Source organism: Oreochromis aureus, linkage group 3 (genome assembly GCF_013358895.1).
Source record: "Oreochromis aureus strain Israel breed Guangdong linkage group 3, ZZ_aureus, whole genome shotgun sequence".
In the NCBI taxonomy this organism is placed as follows: domain Eukaryota; kingdom Metazoa; phylum Chordata; class Actinopteri; order Cichliformes; family Cichlidae; genus Oreochromis; species Oreochromis aureus.
In genome coordinates this window covers 19,471,171-19,490,498 of record NC_052944.1, presented here as the reverse complement: position 1 = coordinate 19,490,498, position 19,328 = coordinate 19,471,171, and the positions used below count along the sequence as shown (strand labels likewise).

At 40.1% G+C, this 19,328-nt stretch overlaps 2 protein-coding genes and 1 long non-coding RNA gene across 3 annotated transcripts; 1 reads left to right on the top strand and 2 right to left on the bottom strand.

The window, feature by feature from the left end:
- Positions 1-1,496: 1,496 nt before the first annotated feature.
- LOC116333179 (cell wall protein DAN4-like) lies at positions 1,497-4,423 on the bottom strand. Its single transcript, XM_031756363.2, has 2 exons — positions 2,723-4,423; positions 1,497-2,391 (listed from the first exon to the last, which is right to left on the bottom strand). The coding sequence occupies exons 1-2, from the start codon at positions 4,415-4,417 to the stop codon at positions 2,377-2,379; spliced, it is 1,710 nt and encodes a 569-aa protein (XP_031612223.2). The 5' UTR covers positions 4,418-4,423; the 3' UTR covers positions 1,497-2,376.
- On the bottom strand, positions 4,424-6,110 carry LOC120434861 (mucin-5AC-like; the record flags this gene model as incomplete). Its single annotated transcript, XM_039603370.1, has 1 exon — positions 4,424-6,110. A coding segment is annotated over exon 1 (1,608 nt), but the record flags the coding sequence as incomplete, so codon positions are not given.
- Positions 6,111-16,309: 10,199 nt separating this feature from the next.
- On the top strand, positions 16,310-18,002 carry LOC116333187. Its single transcript, XR_004200436.2, has 3 exons — positions 16,310-16,566; positions 17,286-17,364; positions 17,948-18,002. It is a non-coding gene; the product is annotated as an uncharacterized LOC116333187 (long non-coding RNA).
- The last annotated feature ends 1,326 nt before the right edge of the window (positions 18,003-19,328 follow it).

Below are 19,328 nucleotides of genomic sequence, written 5' to 3'. Positions count from 1 at the left end.
CAAAGCATAAATCAATCTGTATTTTACAATCAACCAATTAAGACATATATGTATTCGGACAATATTTGTTCATTCGTGCTGCTCTATTTTATACCATTTGCAGTTTCTCAATCTGTTCCATTGTACCACCAGACCATACTACTGGGCAATAATCAGGATTAGACAATATCAGTGGCTGAACTAATTGCCACTGACAAATTGTTATTTGTTTTTTCTATAAACCTATATAAATGTTTAGCTTGTGTTGCTAAGTCTATCATCAAGATGCTTACATTTTAATTTTTATTCATAATCTGTTAATGAAAGGATCGACATTGATCGCAATTTATATTTGCCATTGTATATTTCTTATTTGAAAGAAAAGAAAAACAAATGCAAACAGTGTAGGATTAACATGACATAGAATGGAACAAAAAGCAGCAAACATCCAAAGAAGCATCAAGAAAAATTCCTAAATGAAATTACCGGAAAACTCTGCTAAGAGACTTTAGGTTCTGTTGTTGTCATACCAGACATTGATTTTCAAGCTCAATGTAAATCTTTTTGCCTCATATACTGTATTTCTTTTTATGTTTGCATGTCTTTCAATAAATCACTACACCTGTTTCCCATGTTTCTAACACAATTTAAAGGAATGAGGGATGCCCCAAGACTTTTGCAGATTACTATACTCTGTGTAAGCACTCAACAAGCTTTTTACTGCATTTAATTCATTCCCAACATTTTTCTTTAGCGAGTAACTCTTAGTTCTTCTCCATTTGTGAGCAATCTTAATATTTAACTTTGAAGTACTTTGTGGTCAAAAAGCTCTGTCAATATATACAATCCTGCAACTCAATTAAAATACAGTAACAGTTTATAGGACTGGACTGGGGATCAGTGAAGTGATGCTCAAAGATGCTTACCCTTGCTTTTAAAAGGCATATGTATTCTGCTATTTATGTCATGACGCCTCCACAAATATGTGTATTCTTGACTATAGATTTGTTTTAATCCCTCATTAAATAAGGGGTAAATACAACATGTGATCAAATTAAACTGATCATATCAGCATAGCCAAAATGCATACTGTGTGGAATGTATCTGGAATTTGAAATTATATGGAAGCAAAGGTGGGGGAATACTGTTAAATCATAAAGCATTCTTAGATTTTTACAAAAGCATTTCTAAACAGTGATATCTGTCAAATTTGTGATTACTAACTACTGTTTAGGGGGGCCAAAGTTTCACAAATACCACAGCTACCGTAATGATTTGTTGCTTATTATTTAATCCTGAATTTAGCAGGTATGATGAGTCTCTTTGGCTTCCCCCACCAGAGAGCTTAATGAATGCTATATAATTTTAAATGCATCACTTGTTGTGAATTCTCCCACAGACAACAATGTCTCTCTGATTGCTCTTGTCAGTCATCAGTTACCATCATTTATACCAGAAGTAGTATATGTTGCCCAAAAGAAAGAGAGAAAGAAAGAGATTTTAAACGGTCTTTTTAATATCATAGATTTTTTTTTTTTGATAGTCCAAAATACTTACAGACATTCAGTTTCCGGAGTAGCACTCATACATCCAAACAAGTGGTGGCCAAAGGATAGTTAATTAGATATAGAAAAACTATTATCATTCAGATTTAGCACACTTTTTTTGAAATGTTACTGCAATGTCCAGACTGTGCCAATCACCAGGTCTCTTTGTGTCACAGAGGCAGCTGGACACATGTTACATAGGTGATATATGGGCTTTAACCCTTTCATGCATAGTGGTCACGTTAGTGGACAGATATTCAAAGGCTGTTTTCTTGTATTTGTGTCAGTGTTGATGGTATACTTGCACATAAACCACTACAGTGGTTTATGTGCAAGTATACATACACTAAGTTTATGTGCACTAAGTGGACATAAACTTAAACTCTTTAAAAAAATGAAGTTCAAAAATGTTTTTTTCATGCCTAAAGATGAATAAAAGTACTTAAGAAAAACATCCTTATTGAGGTTGTCATAATTCATGCATGAAAGGGTTAATTTTGAAACTCTCACACTTCTTGCGATACCTGATAATCATTTAGAGTTTGAATAACTTTTGTATAATCTTGCAAGTCTTGTAATGCCATGAAGGTGTTGGTAATATGATGAATATCGGCCTATCTAATCTATGTAACAGTCTGCTTCACATCAATGGGCAGGTGAGCTAATGAAAATAACATCCAGCTTGCAGAACCAGGTCTTTCACTGTCACAGACATTTGAGATCGAGACAAGCTGAGAGCAGAGTATTTTTTTTTCTTTTACGTCACCTGATACAACATATTTTCTTACAGTCTTTGACACATTTTTCTCTGTGTTGTTGCTCTCCGCAGGGACCATCAGGTGACTATGAGTTAGGTGCTGCCTGCCTGAGTGGAATTAAAAGAAAGAGCATTTAGTACAGCATAAAAAATAAAATCTTCCTACATTTTTTAATGTTTAAATATGGTTGTATTAGAGACTTCATAAAACATCTTATATTAATATACATGCACAACCTGAAAAATATAAAAAGTAAGTTCTTTGCTAATTTGGCAAGTACACTTCAGTTTGATGTTTTGGAAAACACATTAAATTAAAGAAAATACATATTTTTTCTAAAGTAGAAAGCTAAACTGAAAAGATGGTTTGCCTAAGCATCAAGAGCAGGTAGAGGTGAAACCTCCTGTCAAAAGGACACGTTTGAGCATTTTTCTTTACCTGATTTGTGTTGTTCTGAGATTGCTCTTCTGGGTTTGAAGCATTTGAAGCAGGAAAGCTGATCCGGTTCACAATTGGGTAATCAAAGACAAGAGGGGTAAGAGTGGCAATCTTGGGTGTGTACTTAAAAAATAATATGTTGGCCCTAGACGAGGGAAAAGATGTAGAGTTAAGTTGGGGCCCTGTTGTGTTGGCTTGGGCAGGGTTTGATGATGATTGCTCTGTGGAAACCGGCGATGCCAAAGAGGAACTCGAGTCTATTGCTGCTGTGGTTTGAGACACCATTACTGTAGATGGTAAAGAGCTAAATGTCACTGTTGCAGGGATATTACCTGAAAAAACTCTAGTCACGGGTGATGGTGAAGGTGTGAAAGAGCTATTTGCATCTTCGTTAGTAGCAGTTTCTGTTCTTTGTGAAGGTGTCGCGTCTGATGATAAACTCACTGAAGTGGCCGCCACATTTGTATTCTGATGCAAAGTCGAAGTTGAATGTGTCATTGTTGTTGATGACTTAGATGTAACCGATGCAAGCTTTGAAGATGGATCAATTAAGGCACTCTGAGTACGTACTGATGATGTTGCAGTTCTCAAGTTCATGGGGATTATGTGAGCAGTCACAGAATTGGTAAGTTCTTCTGAAAATGATGGATTTGTAGTTACAGCTGCAGATATTTCTGTTGGTGTAGCCACGTATGATGAAGTCTGTGCTGATGTTGTGAATAAATCCTTTGTAGATGGAATGAGTCCAACTGTTGATGCTCTGGATGTCGGTTGCACCAGATCTATTTTTTCTGATGTGGTAGATGCTGTAGGCTCAGTTGGTGTTGCTGTAATAGAGGCTGGCATTTGTGTTGATGTAAGGGCTGTTGTAGATGTGTGTATATCAGCTGTGAGTGGACCAGACTGTGTGGCAGTTGTAATGGCCAGTGTGTCCACAGATCCTGCAGTTTGGTTTGTCACTCCTGTTGTAATAGAACCTGGAGTACTGTTTGTTGGTGTTGTGTGTCGGCTTGTTGTTGAGCCATAGGTTTGATTTCCACCTGTGGATGGCTCTGTTGTAGATAATACTGACTTTGACATTAATGAAGCCACTGATTTGGCTGTTTCTGATGGTGTTGCTCCTGCTGGAGTTTCTGACTGTGTTCCTGGAGTTAAGATTGTTGATAAACCCTTTAATGTGGCAACCGAAGTTGTTGTAGTTTGCGATATTGTGTTGGTCACTGATTCACCATGTGATGGTGTGGAACTGTTATCATCTGTTGATCCAACAGAATGATTTAAAGTTGTATACCATTCATTTGTTTTTGATGGTGCCATTTCTGATGTGGTAGATCCTGTTAGAAAAGCCATACGTTTTGGTGATTCCGTTGTTCCCTCAGGTGTACTCTGAAATGTTTCCAATGAAGTGTTTTGTGTCATAGTTGATTTTGCTATAGATGGCATGGCCTGAGTTGCTGTTACTGAAGTAGTTGTCACAGATCCTGCAGATTTTGTCAATTCTTGTGTAAACCGATCAATAGTGCTACCTTCCTTCTTGGTTGCTTGTCTTGTTACAGATGTGGCTGACACATTTGTGGATGCTGTGGCCGGTGGTTGAAGAGTTGTGCCTTCACTTGTATATGATTCTGTGAAGGTTGGTTTTGGGACATCTGTTTGTATTTCTGTTGATTTTGAAATAGAAGTTTCTGTTTGCATGTTTGTTTTTTCATCACCTGTACTTTGCCCTGATGGTGTTTTTCCTGATAAGGTTCTTTGATCTGATGTGGTTTGAAATGATGTTGGGGTTGAGTTTGATGTCAGGGATGTTGTGTTACCTTGGTCCACTGATGTTGGTACCGTGGTTTTTGTTGGTGTTGTGAATCCTGTTTCTGTGTGTGATGTTGTCTGCCTTGTTGTGGTGACGCTTTCCTTTGTAGATGCTATAGGCTCAGTTGGTGTTGCTGTAATAGAGGCTGCCATTTGTGTTGATGTAAGGGCTGTTGTAGATGCGTGTATATCAGCTGTGAGTGGACCAGACTGTGTGGGAGTTGTAATGGCCAGTGTGTCCACAGATCCTGCAGTTTGGGTTGTCACTCCCGTTGTAATAGAACCTGATGTACTGTTTGTTGGTGTTGTGTGTCGGCTTGTTGAGGAGCCATAGGTTTGATTTCCACCTGTGGATGGCTCTGTTGTAGATGTTGCTGACTTTGACATTAGTGAAGCCACTGATTTGGCTGTTTCTGATGGTGTTGCTCCTGCTGGAGTTTCTGACTGTGTTGCTGCTGGAGTTAAGACTGATGATAAACTCTGTAATGTTGCAACTGAAGTTGTTGTAGTTTGCGTTATTGTGTTGGTCACTGATTCACCATGTGATGATGTGGAACTGTTATCATCTGTTGATCCAGCAGAATGATTTAAAGTTGTATACCATTCATTTGTTTTTGATGGTGCCATTTCTGATGTGGTAGATCCTGTTAGAAAAGCCATATGTGTTGGTGATTCCGTTGTTCCCTCAGGTGTACTCTGAAATGTTTCCAATGAAGTGTTTTGTGTCGTGGTTGATTTTGCTATAGATGGCATGGCCTGAGTTGCTGTTACTGAAGTAGTTGTCACAGATCCTGCAGATTTTGTCAATTCTTGTGTAAACCGATCAATAGTGCTACCTTCCTCCTTGGTTGCTTGTCTTGTTACAGATGTGGGTGACACATTTGTGGATGCTGTGGCCGGTGGTTGAAGAGTTGTGCCTTCACTTGTATATGATTCTGTGAAGGTTGGTTTTGGGACATCTGTTTGTATTTCTGTTGATTTTAAAATAGAAGTTTCTGTTTGCATGTTTGTTTTTTCATCACCTGTACTTTGCCCTGATGGTGTTTTTCCTGATAAGGTTCTTTGATTTGATGTGGTTTGAAATGATGTTGGGGTTGAGTTTGATGTCAGGGATGTTGTGTTACCTTGGTCCGCTGATGTTGTTACAGTGGTTTTTGTTGGTGTTGTGAATCCTGTTTCTGTGTGTGATGTTGTCTGCCTTGTTGTGGTGACGCTTTCCTTTGTAGATGCTATAGGCTCAGTTGGTGTTGCTGTAATAGAGGCTGCCATTTGTGTTGATGTAAGGGCTGTTGTAGATGCGTGTATATCAGCTGTGAGTGGACCAGACTGTGTGGGAGTTGTAATGGCCAGTGTGTCCACAGATCCTGCAGTTTGGGTTGTCACTCCCGTTGTAATAGAACCTGATGTACTGTTTGTTGGTGTTGTGTGTCGGCTTGTTGAGGAGCCATAGGTTTGATTTCCACCTGTGGATGGCTCTGTTGTAGATGTTGCTGACTTTGACATTAGTGAAGCCACTGATTTGGCTGTTTCTGATGGTGTTGCTCCTGCTGGAGTTTCTGACTGTGTTGCTGCTGGAGTTAAGATTGATGATAAACCCTGTAATGTTGCAACTGAAGTTGTTGTAGTTTTGCGTTATTGTGTTGGTCACTGATTCACCATGTGATGATGTGGAACTGTTATCATCTGTTGATCCAGCAGAATGATTTAAAGTTGTATACCATTCATTTGTTTTTGATGGTGCCATTTCTGATGTGGTAGATCCTGTTAGAAAAGCCATATGTGTTGGTGATTCCGTTGTTCCCTCAGGTGTACTCTGAAATGTTTCCAATGAAGTGTTTTGTGTCGTGGTTGATTTTGCTATAGATGGCATGGCCTGAGTTGGTGTTACTGAAGTAGTTGTCACAGATCCTGCAGATTTTGTCAATTCCTGTGTAAACCAATCAATAGTGCTACCTTCCTCCTTGGTTGCTTGTCTTGTTACAGATGTGGCTGACACATTTGTGGATGCTGTGGCGGTGGTTGAAGAGTTGTGCCTTCACTTGTATATGATTCTGTGAAGGTTGGTTTTGGGACATCTGTTTGTATTTCTGTTGATTTTAAAATAGAAGTTTCTGTTTGCATGTTTGTTTTTTCATCACCTGTACTTTGCCCTGATGGTGTTTTTCCTGATAAGGTTCTTTGATTTGATGTGGTTTGAAATGATGTTGGGGTTGAGTTTGATGTCAGGGATGTTGTGTTACCTTGGTCCACTGATGTTGGTACCGTGGTTTTGTTGGTGTTGTGAATCCTGTTTCTGTGTGTGATGTTGTCTGCCTTGTTGTGGTGACGCTTTCCTTTGTAGATGCTATAGGCTCAGTTGGTGTTGCTGTAATAGAGGCTGCCATTTGTGTTGATGTAAGGGCTGTTGTAGATGCGTGTATATCAGCTGTGAGTGGACCAGACTGTGTGGGAGTTGTAATGGCCAGTGTGTCCACAGATCCTGCAGTTTGGGTTGTCACTCCCGTTGTAATAGAACCTGATGTACTGTTTGTTGGTGTTGTGTGTCGGCTTGTTGAGGAGCCATAGGTTTGATTTCCACCTGTGGATGGCTCTGTTGTAGATGTTGCTGACTTTGACATTAGTGAACCCACTGATTTGGCTGTTTCTGATGGTGTTGCTCCTGCTGGAGTTTCTGACTGTGTTGCTGCTGGAGTTAAGACTGATGATAAACTCTGTAATGTTGCAACTGAAGTTGTTGTAGTTTTGCGTTATTGTGTTGGTCACTGATTCACCATGTGATGATGTGGAACTGTTATCATCTGTTGATCCAGCAGAATGATTTAAAGTTGTATACCATTCATTTGTTTTTGATGGTGCCATTTCTGATGTGGTAGATCCTGTTAGAAAAGCCATATGTGTTGGTGATTCCGTTGTTCCCTCAGGTGTACTCTGAAATGTTTCCAATGAAGTGTTTTGTGTCGTGGTTGATTTTGCTATAGATGGCATGGCCTGAGTTGCTGTTACTGAAGTAGTTGTCACAGATCCTGCAGATTTTGTCAATTCTTGTGTAAACCGATCAATAGTGCTACCTTCCTCCTTGGTTGCTTGTCTTGTTACAGATGTGGGTGACACATTTGTGGATGCTGTGCCGGTGGTTGAAGAGTTGTGCCTTCACTTGTATATGATTCTGTGAAGGTTGGTTTTGGGACATCTGTTTGTATTTCTGTTGATTTTAAAATAGAAGTTTCTGTTTGCATGTTTGTTTTTTCATCACCTGTACTTTGCCCTGATGGTGTTTTTCCTGATAAGGTTCTTTGATTTGATGTGGTTTGAAATGATGTTGGGGTTGAGTTTGATGTCAGGGATGTTGTGTTACCTTGGTCCGCTGATGTTGTTACAGTGGTTTTGTTGGTGTTGTGAATCCTGTTTCTGTGTGTGATGTTGTCTGCCTTGTTGTGGTGACGCTTTCCTTTGTAGATGCTATAGGCTCAGTTGGTGTTGCTGTAATAGAGGCTGCCATTTGTGTTGATGTAAGGGCTGTTGTAGATGCGTGTATATCAGCTGTGAGTGGACCAGACTGTGTGGGAGTTGTAATGGCCAGTGTGTCCACAGATCCTGCAGTTTGGGTTGTCACTCCCGTTGTAATAGAACCTGATGTACTGTTTGTTGGTGTTGTGTGTCGGCTTGTTGAGGAGCCATAGGTTTGATTTCCACCTGTGGATGGCTCTGTTGTAGATGTTGCTGACTTTGACATTAGTGAAGCCACTGATTTGGCTGTTTCTGATGGTGTTGCTCCTGCTGGAGTTTCTGACTGTGTTGCTGCTGGAGTTAAGATTGATGATAAACCCTGTAATGTTGCAACTGAAGTTGTTGTAGTTTGCGTTATTGTGTTGGTCACTGATTCACCATGTGATGATGTGGAACTGTTATCATCTGTTGATCCAGCAGAATGATTTAAAGTTGTATACCATTCATTTTGTTTTGATGGTGCCATTTCTGATGTGGTAGATCCTGTTAGAAAAGCCATATGTGTTGGTGATTCCGTTGTTCCCTCAGGTGTACTCTGAAATGTTTCCAATGAAGTGTTTTGTGTCGTGGTTGATTTTGCTATAGATGGCATGGCCTGAGTTGGTGTTACTGAAGTAGTTGTCACAGATCCTGCAGATTTTGTCAATTCCTGTGTAAACCAATCAATAGTGCTACCTTCCTCCTTGGTTGCTTGTCTTGTTACAGATGTGGCTGACACATTTGTGGATGCTGTGGCGGTGGTTGAAGAGTTGTGCCTTCACTTGTATATGATTCTGTGAAGGTTGGTTTTGGGACATCTGTTTGTATTTCTGTTGATTTTAAAATAGAAGTTTCTGTTTGCATGTTTGTTTTTTCATCACCTGTACTTTGCCCTGATGGTGTTTTTCCTGATAAGGTTCTTTGATTTGATGTGGTTTGAAATGATGTTGGGGTTGAGTTTGATGTCAGGGATGTTGTGTTACCTTGGTCCACTGATGTTGGTACCGTGGTTTTTGTTGGTGTTGTGAATCCTGTTTCTGTGTGTGATGTTGTCTGCCTTGTTGTGGTGACGCTTTCCTTTGTAGATGCTATAGGCTCAGTTGGTGTTGCTGTAATAGAGGCTGCCATTTGTGTTGATGTAAGGGCTGTTGTAGATGCGTGTATATCAGCTGTGAGTGGACCAGACTGTGTGGGAGTTGTAATGGCCAGTGTGTCCACAGATCCTGCAGTTTGGGTTGTCACTCCCGTTGTAATAGAACCTGATGTACTGTTTGTTGGTGTTGTGTGTCGGCTTGTTGAGGAGCCATAGGTTTGATTTCCACCTGTGGATGGCTCTGTTGTAGATGATGCTGACTTTGACATTAGTGAACCCACTGATTTGGCTGTTTCTGATGGTGTTGCTCCTGCTGGAGTTTCTGACTGTGTTGCTGCTGGAGTTAAGACTGATGATAAACCCTGTAATGTTGCAACTGAAGTTGTTGTAGTTTGCGTTATTGTGTTGGTCACTGATTCACCATGTGATGATGTGGAACTGTTATCATCTGTTGATCCAGCAGAATGATTTAAAGTTGTATACCATTCATTTGTTTTTGATGGTGCCATTTCTGATGTGGTAGAGCCTGTTAGAAAAGCCATACGTGTTGGTGATTCCGTTGTTCCCTCAGGTGTACTCTGAAATGTTTCCAATGAAGTGTTTTGTGTCGTGGTTGATTTTGCTATAGATGGCATGGCCTGAGTTGCTGTTACTGAAGTAGTTGTCACAGATCCTGCAGATTTTGTCAATTCTTGTGTAAACCGATCAATAGTGCTACCTTCCTCCTTGGTTGCTTGTCTTGTTACAGATGTGGCTGACACATTTGTGGATGCTGTGGCCGGTGGTTGAAGAGTTGTGCCTTCACTTGTATATGATTCTGTGAAGGTTGGTTTTGGGACATCTGTTTGTATTTCTGTTGATTTTGAAATAGAAGTTTCTGTTTGCATGTTTGTTTTTTCATCACCTGTACTTTGCCCTGATGGTGTTTTTCCTGATAAGGTTCTTGATTTGATTTGATGTGGTTTGAAATGATGTTGGGGTTGAGTTTGATGTCAGGGATGTTGTGTTACCTTGGTCCGCTGATGTTGTTACAGTGGTTTTTTGTTGGTGTTGTGAATCCTGTTTCTGTGTGTGATGTTGTCTGCCTTGTTGTGGTGACGCTTTCCTTTGTAGATGCTATAGGCTCAGTTGGTGTTGCTGTAATAGAGGCTGCCATTTGTGTTGATGTAAGGGCTGTTGTAGATGCGTGTATATCAGCTGTGAGTGGACCAGACTGTGTGGGAGTTGTAATGGCCAGTGTGTCCACAGATCCTGCAGTTTGGGTTGTCACTCCCGTTGTAATAGAACCTGATGTACTGTTTGTTGGTGTTGTGTGTCGGCTTGTTGAGGAGCCATAGGTTTGATTTCCACCTGTGGATGGCTCTGTTGTAGATGTTGCTGACTTTGACATTAGTGAAGCCACTGATTTGGCTGTTTCTGATGGTGTTGCTCCTGCTGGAGTTTCTGACTGTGTTGCTGCTGGAGTTAAGACTGATGATAAACCCTGTAATGTTGCAACTGAAGTTGTTGTAGTTTGCGTTATTGTGTTGGTCACTGATTCACCATGTGATGATGTGGAACTGTTATCATCTGTTGATCCAGCAGAATGATTTAAAGTTGTATACCATTCATTTGTTTTTGATGGTGCCATTTCTGATGTGGTAGAGCCTGTTAGAAAAGCCATACGTGTTGGTGATTCCGTTGTTCCCTCAGGTGTACTCTGAAATGTTTCCAATGAAGTGTTTTGTGTCGTGGTTGATTTTGCTATAGATGGCATGGCCTGAGTTGCTGTTACTGAAGTAGTTGTCACAGATCCTGCAGATTTTGTCAATTCTTGTGTAAACCGATCAATAGTGCTACCTTCCTTCTTGGTTGCTTGTCTTGTTACAGATGTGGGTGACACATTTGTGGATGCTGTGGCCGGTGGTTGAAGAGTTGTGCCTTCACTTGTATATGATTCTGTGAAGGTTGGTTTTGGGACATCTGTTTGTATTTCTGTTGATTTTAAAATAGAAGTTTCTGTTTGCATGTTTGTTTTTTTCATCACCTGTACTTTGCCCTGATGGTGTTTTTCCTGATAAGGTTCTTTGATCTGATGTGGTTTGAAATGATGTTGGGGTTGAGTTTGATGTCAGGGATGTTGTGTTACCTTGGTCCACTGATGTTGGTACCGTGGTTTTGTTGGTGTTGTGAATCCTGTTTCTGTGTGTGATGTTGTCTGCCTTGTTGTGGTGGACGCTTTCCTTTGTAGATGCTATAGGCTCAGTTGGTGTTGCTGTAATAGAGGCTGCCATTTGTGTTGATGTAAGGGCTGTTGTAGATGCGTGTATATCAGCTGTGAGTGGACCAGACTGTGTGGGAGTTGTAATGGCCAGTGTGTCCACAGATCCTGCAGTTTGGGTTGTCACTCCCGTTGTAATAGAACCTGATGTACTGTTTGTTGGTGTTGTGTGTCGGCTTGTTGAGGAGCCATAGGTTTGATTTCCACCTGTGGATGGCTCTGTTGTAGATGTTGCTGACTTTGACATTAGTGAACCCACTGATTTGGCTGTTTCTGATGGTGTTGCTCCTGCTGGAGTTTATGACTGTGTTGCTGCTGGAGTTAAGATTGATGATAAACCCTGTAATGTTGCAACTGAAGTTGTTGTAGTTTGCGTTATTGTGTTGGTCACTGATTCACCATGTGATGATGTGGAACTGTTATCATCTGTTGATCCAGCAGAATGATTTAAAGTTGTATACCATTCATTTGTTTTGATGGTGCCATTTCTGATGTGGTAGATCCTGTTAGAAAAGCCATATGTGTTGGTGATTCCGTTGTTCCCTCAGGTGTACTCTGAAATGTTTCCAATGAAGTGTTTTGTGTCGTGGTTGATTTTGCTATAGATGGCATGGCCTGAGTTGGTGTTACTGAAGTAGTTGTCACAGATCCTGCAGATTTTGTCAATTCCTGTGTAAACCAATCAATAGTGCTACCTTCCTCCTTGGTTGCTTGTCTTGTTACAGATGTGGCTGACACATTTGTGGATGCTGTGGCCGGTGGTTGAAGAGTTGTGCCTTCACTTGTATATGATTCTGTGAAGGTTGGTTTTGGGACATCTGTTTGTATTTCTGTTGATTTTAAAATAGAAGTTTCTGTTTGCATGTTTGTTTTTTCATCACCTGTACTTTGCCCTGATGGTGTTTTTTCCTGATAAGGTTCTTTGATTTGATGTGGTTTGAAATGATGTTGGGGTTGAGTTTGATGTCAGGGATGTTGTGTTACCTTGGTCCACTGATGTTGGTACCGTGGTTTTTGTTGGTGTTGTGAATCCTGTTTCTGTGTGTGATGTTGTCTGCCTTGTTGTGGTGGCGCTTTCCTTTGTAGATGCTATAGGCTCAGTTGGTGTTGCTGTAATAGAGGCTGCCATTTGTGTTGATGTAAGGGCTGTTGTAGATGCGTGTATATCAGCTGTGAGTGGACCAGACTGTGTGGGAGTTGTAATGGCCAGTGTGTCCACAGATCCTGCAGTTTGGGTTATCACTCCCGTTGTAATAGAACCTGATGTACTGTTTGTTGGTGTTGTGTGTCGGCTTGTTGAGGAGCCATAGGTTTGATTTCCACCTGTGGATGGCTCTGTTGTAGATGTTGCTGACTTTGACATTAGTGAAGCCACTGATTTGGCTGTTTCTGATGGTGTTGCTCCTGCTGGAGTTTCTGACTGTGTTGCTGCTGGAGTTAAGACTGATGATAAACCCTGTAATGTTGCAACTGAAGTTGTTGTAGTTTGCGTTATTGTGTTGGTCACTGATTCACCATGTGATAATGTGGAACTGTTATCATCTGTTGATCCAGCAGAATGATTTAAAGTTGTATACCATTCATTTGTTTTTGATGGTGCCATTTCTGATGTGGTAGATGCTGTTAGAAAAGCCATACGTTTTGGTGATTCCGTTGTTCCCTCAGGTGTACTCTGAAATGTTTCCAATGAAGTGTTTTGTGTCGTGGTTGATTTTGCTATAGATGGCATGGCCTGAGTTGCTGTTACTGAAGTAGTTGTCACAGATCCTGCAGATTTTGTCAATTCTTGTGTAAACCGATCAATAGTGCTACCTTCCTCCTTGGTTGCTTGTCTTGTTACAGATGTGGCTGACACATTTGTGGATGCTGTGGCCGGTGGTTGAAGAGTTGTGCCTTCACTTGTATATGATTCTGTGAAGGTTGGTTTTGGGACATCTGTTTGTATTTCTGTTGATTTTAAAATAGAAGTTTCTGTTTGCATGTTTGTTTTTTCATCACCTGTACTTTGCCCTGATGGTGTTTTTCCTGATAAGGTTCTTTGATCTGATGTGGTTTGAAATGATGTTGGGGTTGAGTTTGATGTCAGGGATGTTGTGTTACCTTGGTCCACTGATGTTGGTACCGTGGTTTTTGTTGGTGTTGTGAATCCTGTTTCTGTGTGTGATGTTGTCTGCCTTGTTGTGGTGACGCTTTCCTTTGTAGATGCTATAGGCTCAGTTGGTGTTGCTGTAATAGAGGCTGCCATTTGTGTTGATGTAAGGGCTGTTGTAGATGCGTGTATATCAGCTGTGAGTGGACCAGACTGTGTGGGAGTTGTAATGGCCAGTGTGTCCACAGATCCTGCAGTTTGGGTTGTCACTCCCGCTGTAATAGAACCTGATGTACTGTTTGTTGGTGTTGTGTGTCGGCTTGTTGAGGAGCCATAGGTTTGATTTCCACCTGTGGATGGCTCTGTTGTAGATGTTGCTGACTTTGACATTAGTGAAGCCACTGATTTGGCTGTTTCTGATGGTGTTGCTCCTGCTGGAGTTTCTGACTGTGTTGCTGCTGGAGTTAAGACTGATGATAAACCCTGTAATGTTGCAACTGAAGTTGTTGTAGTTTGCGTTATTGTGTTGGTCACTGATTCACCATGTGATGATGTGGAACTGTTATCATCTGTTGATCCAGCAGAATGATTTAAAGTTGTATACCATTCATTTGTTTTTGATGGTGCCATTTCTGATGTGGTAGAGCCTGTTAGAAAAGCCATACGTGTTGGTGATTCCGTTGTTCCCTCAGGTGTACTCTGAAATGTTTCCAATGAAGTGTTTTGTGTCGTGGTTGATTTTGCTATAGATGGCATGGCCTGAGTTGCTGTTACTGAAGTAGTTGTCACAGATCCTGCAGATTTTGTCAATTCTTGTGTAAACCGATCAATACTGCTACCTTCCTCCTTGGTCACCATAGTTGATGGTGTAGCTACATCTGTATTTTCATGTATCAGCGAGTTGGTCATACTTTGCATAAATGTGACGGTAGATCCTGCTGTTGCATTTTTCTGAGTTTTCCTTGGTGTAGTTCTTAGAAAAGTCTGAGCTGGTGTTGGTGCTGGTGTTTCTTCAGATGGTAAACTTTGCTGTCTCCTGTCTGAGTCTGCTATTTTAGCCAATGTAGTTTCCTCCCATGTCCAAGATAAGTTTGTGGTTACAAATTCGTTCTCTGTTTCTATTGATGTTGTAGCTTTGGTTCCCATTGTCACATTATTATTCGACCTTTCTGTCAGGGGTGCTGTGTTTGTTACTTTATTGGAGTATAATGTTGCTGTCGATTCAGGAATTTGCTTTGTTATTGATGTGATGCCTGTTTCTTTTGCTGTTTCCACAGATGATTTTTTTGGGGGTGAGGCTGATGTTGTTGTTGAGACAGATTTTATGAAGGGAGTCACTTGATTTGGGTCTGATCTTACATTTAATTTAACTGAACTAGTTCTATTTAGTGCAGCTGTTGATCCTGAAACTGTGGCTGTTGAACTGTGTGTTGTAATCGGTTCTGAATTCTGCATTTGAGAGGTGGTTTTTTGCTTTGTAGAAGAGGGATTTCCAGTTTCTGAGGATGGCGTATATTTAGTGATGTTCTCTGCTGATGTCTTTTGTTGGGAGGAACTTGTTTGTATTGTCATTCTGAGGTTTAAAGTTAATGTTTTTTCTGAATCTACAGCTGTCTTTGGTGTGGTAGCTACCTCTGTCTCTGCTGGAATTACAGATGAAGCAGACCCTCCAAATGTTGAAGAAGATATGTTTACTACCGAATCAGCAGTGACTTTGTTATATATATTTTTTATTATGTTTGAGGCCGGGTTTGTCTCCTCTATCTGTCTTGTTTGGAATGTACTTGCTGACATGACATCCGTTTGTGATAAATGTGGAATGCTGTTGGCCGTGCTGTTATCTATGTGCTCTGACAGCTTAGGTGTAGCTACAATGGTAGCTGAAAATATGTTTGCATGTAGATTATCAATGGTTGCATTTTTTAGGGTTGTCAATGTTAGAATTTTATGTTCTGATAGTGCTTGGCTTATGGTTGCATTTGGTGATGGGCTGATTTGGGTACGTTCATGAAGATCAGTCATGTGTGTAAAATTAGCAGTGGTTAGATTTAGAATTTCATTTTTTGATGTTGAATTTATTTTCTGCATTCGTTCTGATGTTCTGTTTTCTGCTTGAATTTCCTCTGTTCTGTTGGAGCTGGTTGTCGGAGTGCTTGTTGGAGTAAATGTATTTGCTTCTGTTGGTGAAATCCTTGGTTTTGGTGTGGATGAATGATCACTGTTTCGCAGGTGTTGTTCATCTGCAAAAACCTCAGTTATCGATTTGTCCTTAAAGTGATTTAAGTACAAAGCTGTGGAAGAGATGAAAACCAAACAGTTTTACATTACCCTAATATAGTATAACATGCTACAAGTAATAGCAAAAATTTAAACCTGTATAATTTTTGCTGTGATGGGAGTATATGTATCTCAGTGCACTGAAAAAAATGGTTCTTTGCCCTCATAAACCTGAAACAATAATTTTGAGTAAAATGCAGCTGAAAAATATCAAATCAGAGGTTTACTTATTTAAATAAGTAGGCATTAAGGATCTTTTGCTTGGTATAATCTGAACATATACCAATCAAGTGAACTTCACTTAACCAGATAGGTTTAAAATTTTAACATTTTACATCCATCTATTCTCTTCCTTTTAACCTTGCACTGTAAAAACGATAACTAGTAATTGTTGATTTGAGTAAAGTTTTCAAATTAAACTGACTTAGAAATAAAACTTTCCATTTACAACCTAAAATAGCTTGTCTGCCCAACAAATTTCTTCCATTGTTGTCCTAACTAAGATTTTCTAGCGAGCATAACAAAGATTATCAACTTTTGAGTAGATTTTTGAGTCGAGTTGGGAACCGTGGAAACCCCGTAGGTGACTGGCACACGTCGTGGTCTGAATAAGTTTGAACTAGACCAAACGAGTCTGAGCAGACTGTGTGATAGTGGTTTGTCGATGTGTTCTGAACTGAAAACCTGCTAAGAAACTTTGAACAAACGTGGCCAAAGTTGGATGAAAATTAAAATTTTTCGACCATTACGGATTTTACCTGGTCTGAAGTTGGAGTGTATTATTTGACCATTTTTTGGACAGGTGCGGGAGCTGCCGCCATTTGCCCTAGCAGGTAAGCTAACGACATCTGTTATTAGGATTTTCTACAAGCGCTAGGCTGCATCCTCCTGAGGACCCAGGAGGGTGGAACGAGTAAAGCACTGAAAAAAGCCAAACAATAACATATTTAAGTCATCTAAGGGACTTATATATCATGTTTAAGCTAGCGAAGGACCGCGCAGGGGTTGAAAATGATATGCCAGGAGTTCGCTGTTCTCGCTGCTCTAGCGAGCCTTGAATCCCCAGCTAGCTATCGAAGCTGGTGGTAACAGACGTCTCCGAAAACGTAGAAGCATTTTTGCAAAAATGTGTTGTCTTGATAAACTGAGCAGATATTTGAAATTTACACAGCTACATTCTCGCCTGAAAATACCTTAAAAGTTTACTTTGTGACCCAGAAAGAGTAATAAGAGTAATATTAAAACTAAGTGGCTGCCGCCATTGTTTGAAACTAGAATCGGCTGGGCCGCGCGCTGAATTCTGGCATAGGGTGGGCCACGAAGGATACACCTGACCCATCCTTCAAAGCTGTGGAAAGTATTGTATTGTTTTGAGAGCCTTTTGTTGGTGGAGTATTGATTTTATGTACAATTCCACTGGTAGACGCGATCTGTATGGTCCGAGTTTGCACATGCGCAGTAAGGATCGGGAGTCCGATCCGTAACTTTTTTTTTTTTCGTTTTTTTCTACATTATATTGAAATGTTTCATTATTGCAAACATTTTCTCTCAGGCGGAGAGAGGTCGTGGAGTGTCAACCTATGGTATCTGAGGTCCAGGAGAGATGACCTGCGCTGTTTTCCTCTGAGGAGGTAAGACTGTCCTAATTTATTTATAATTTAATTATTATTCAAATTGGGCATGATTTATACTTATATTGAAGCAGTACGGTATTTGCTGGGGTAATGCATTGGCCAACTTTATTATCTTGTGCTACCACTCCAGTCAAGGCCCTTGCCAGTGTTATATTGAAATCCTTACCCTGAACATTTCTGCCAGTACAAGAAAAGAGTCTCCATGCTAAATCGAAATTGTGAAACAGAAAGGCAATCTCATAATTTTGACTTAGCATGTATTTTTTTTCTTTTGTGCTAGAAATAGGACTTCTATAGTCTGAGATTGTTAGGGAAAGAATACTAAGGCAGGTCACAGAATCTGATTGGTCACAGATTTTGGTGCAACTTAGAACATAATATGTATTTTCATATTGATACTGGGTTTTGTGGGGGTGTTTCTATTCCTGTGCAAAAGACGTATTCATGAGAGATTTTTGAAGTAGGTTTTGCTGTTGATAACACAGTCAGGCATATAACATGGTGCAGACTGTCCAAGACAGCTACCCAGGAATTTTCTGTGCTGAGTAAATGACAATATTTTGGTGAATGTATTGTTTAGATATCTGAACATTTCATCGGATCACAAGCAAAGACCTCCTGGGGACCTTCAATGCATCCCTTGACAAAGTTGTGCCTGGCCTGCTGAAACTGTACTGGTCTAAGAAGGAGCTCTTGGTGAGGAGATGGAAGACCTCCTGGATAAACTTGATGAACAGGTGAGTGAAGTGCTCCTTTATCTGACATTTTTAGAAGAGAGTATACTTTTCTCTTAACAGAAACTGAAAAAGATGTTGGCTTCAAACAAAACACATCAGTGGATATGTCAGTAAAAATGAATGTCATGAGTCATTGCTTTGTTCTTATTTGGCAGTATTTTATTTAATTTGTAAAACGAAAGTAAAATTGTTAACATGGTGTTGTTGGGGGTTGTACGTTTTGCATGTTGCTGGGTCTGACCTGTGCTTTACTTTCATTACTATGAGAGTTCTGATTTTGCATTGTGTATAGTACACCATGTTACTTCACTAATTGAAATTCTTGTTTTCCACTGAATACTCTTTAGACATCCAACACTGTGTCCAACGGGCACTGAGAGGCCTGCCCATTTTCCTCAAGAGAAGATGCAACAGAGGTTTTCCTGAAGTGCTTAGTAAGTACAAAAAAGTAATGCAAGTAAACTAATTGCTATGAGATGTTTTTAAAGGATGAGTTTATCCAAAATAGAAATGTACACTTTCTCAGTGCAGTCCAGATAATTTTATAGTGGGGATTGCAGTTGTCATAACTCTCACTCCTTTTTTCTGCTGAGCAGCAGCTGGGCATTGTTAGTGGTTGTTCCATAGCAGAAAATATTTTTGTACAAAACTCACAAGGTGGCATTAATTAAAAGAAAATAAGCTTTTTCTTCTTAAAACCTCCATGGGTCAAACGACCAGCATGGTATAGAGGTTAAAGTTAAAATCTTTAGAAATTTGTTTTGTCTTTAGTTTTTCTTAGCTTTCAATAATTCATATTTTACTTTTCTTCAGGACACTGACATTTTGGAACCAGTGTTGAACGGTGCATCAGTTGCCATCCTCACCATCCTACAAGATGACGATGCTGATACGCCTGTGCGAGAACATGCAGTTGTGTTGGAAGGGGACATTGTGCTACATAACATTCCAGATCTCTCTACTGCCCTGGCACACCTCTTTGGCCTTCTGTATGTCCTCAACATTGATTATCCAAAGCAGATGAGTTTTACCTTTGAAGCAATTCAGGCCATCTTATTTTGGCCTGGTCGGACAATATGAAGGTGAAGTGGATAAATCATTATTCGAAATGTAAATTTTAGTCAGATGAATCTGTATTGTTGAGAATATATGGTGAAAATTTGTCTTGTAGTATTTTAAAAGATTTGTTATAGTGTTAGTTTCCTCTTCATTGATGGTAACATT

Coding starts and splice junctions, on each gene's coding strand:
- LOC116333179 (XM_031756363.2), bottom strand. CDS start 4,417: ATGCAAACAGAAACTTCTATTTCAAAATCAACAGAAATACAAACAGAT.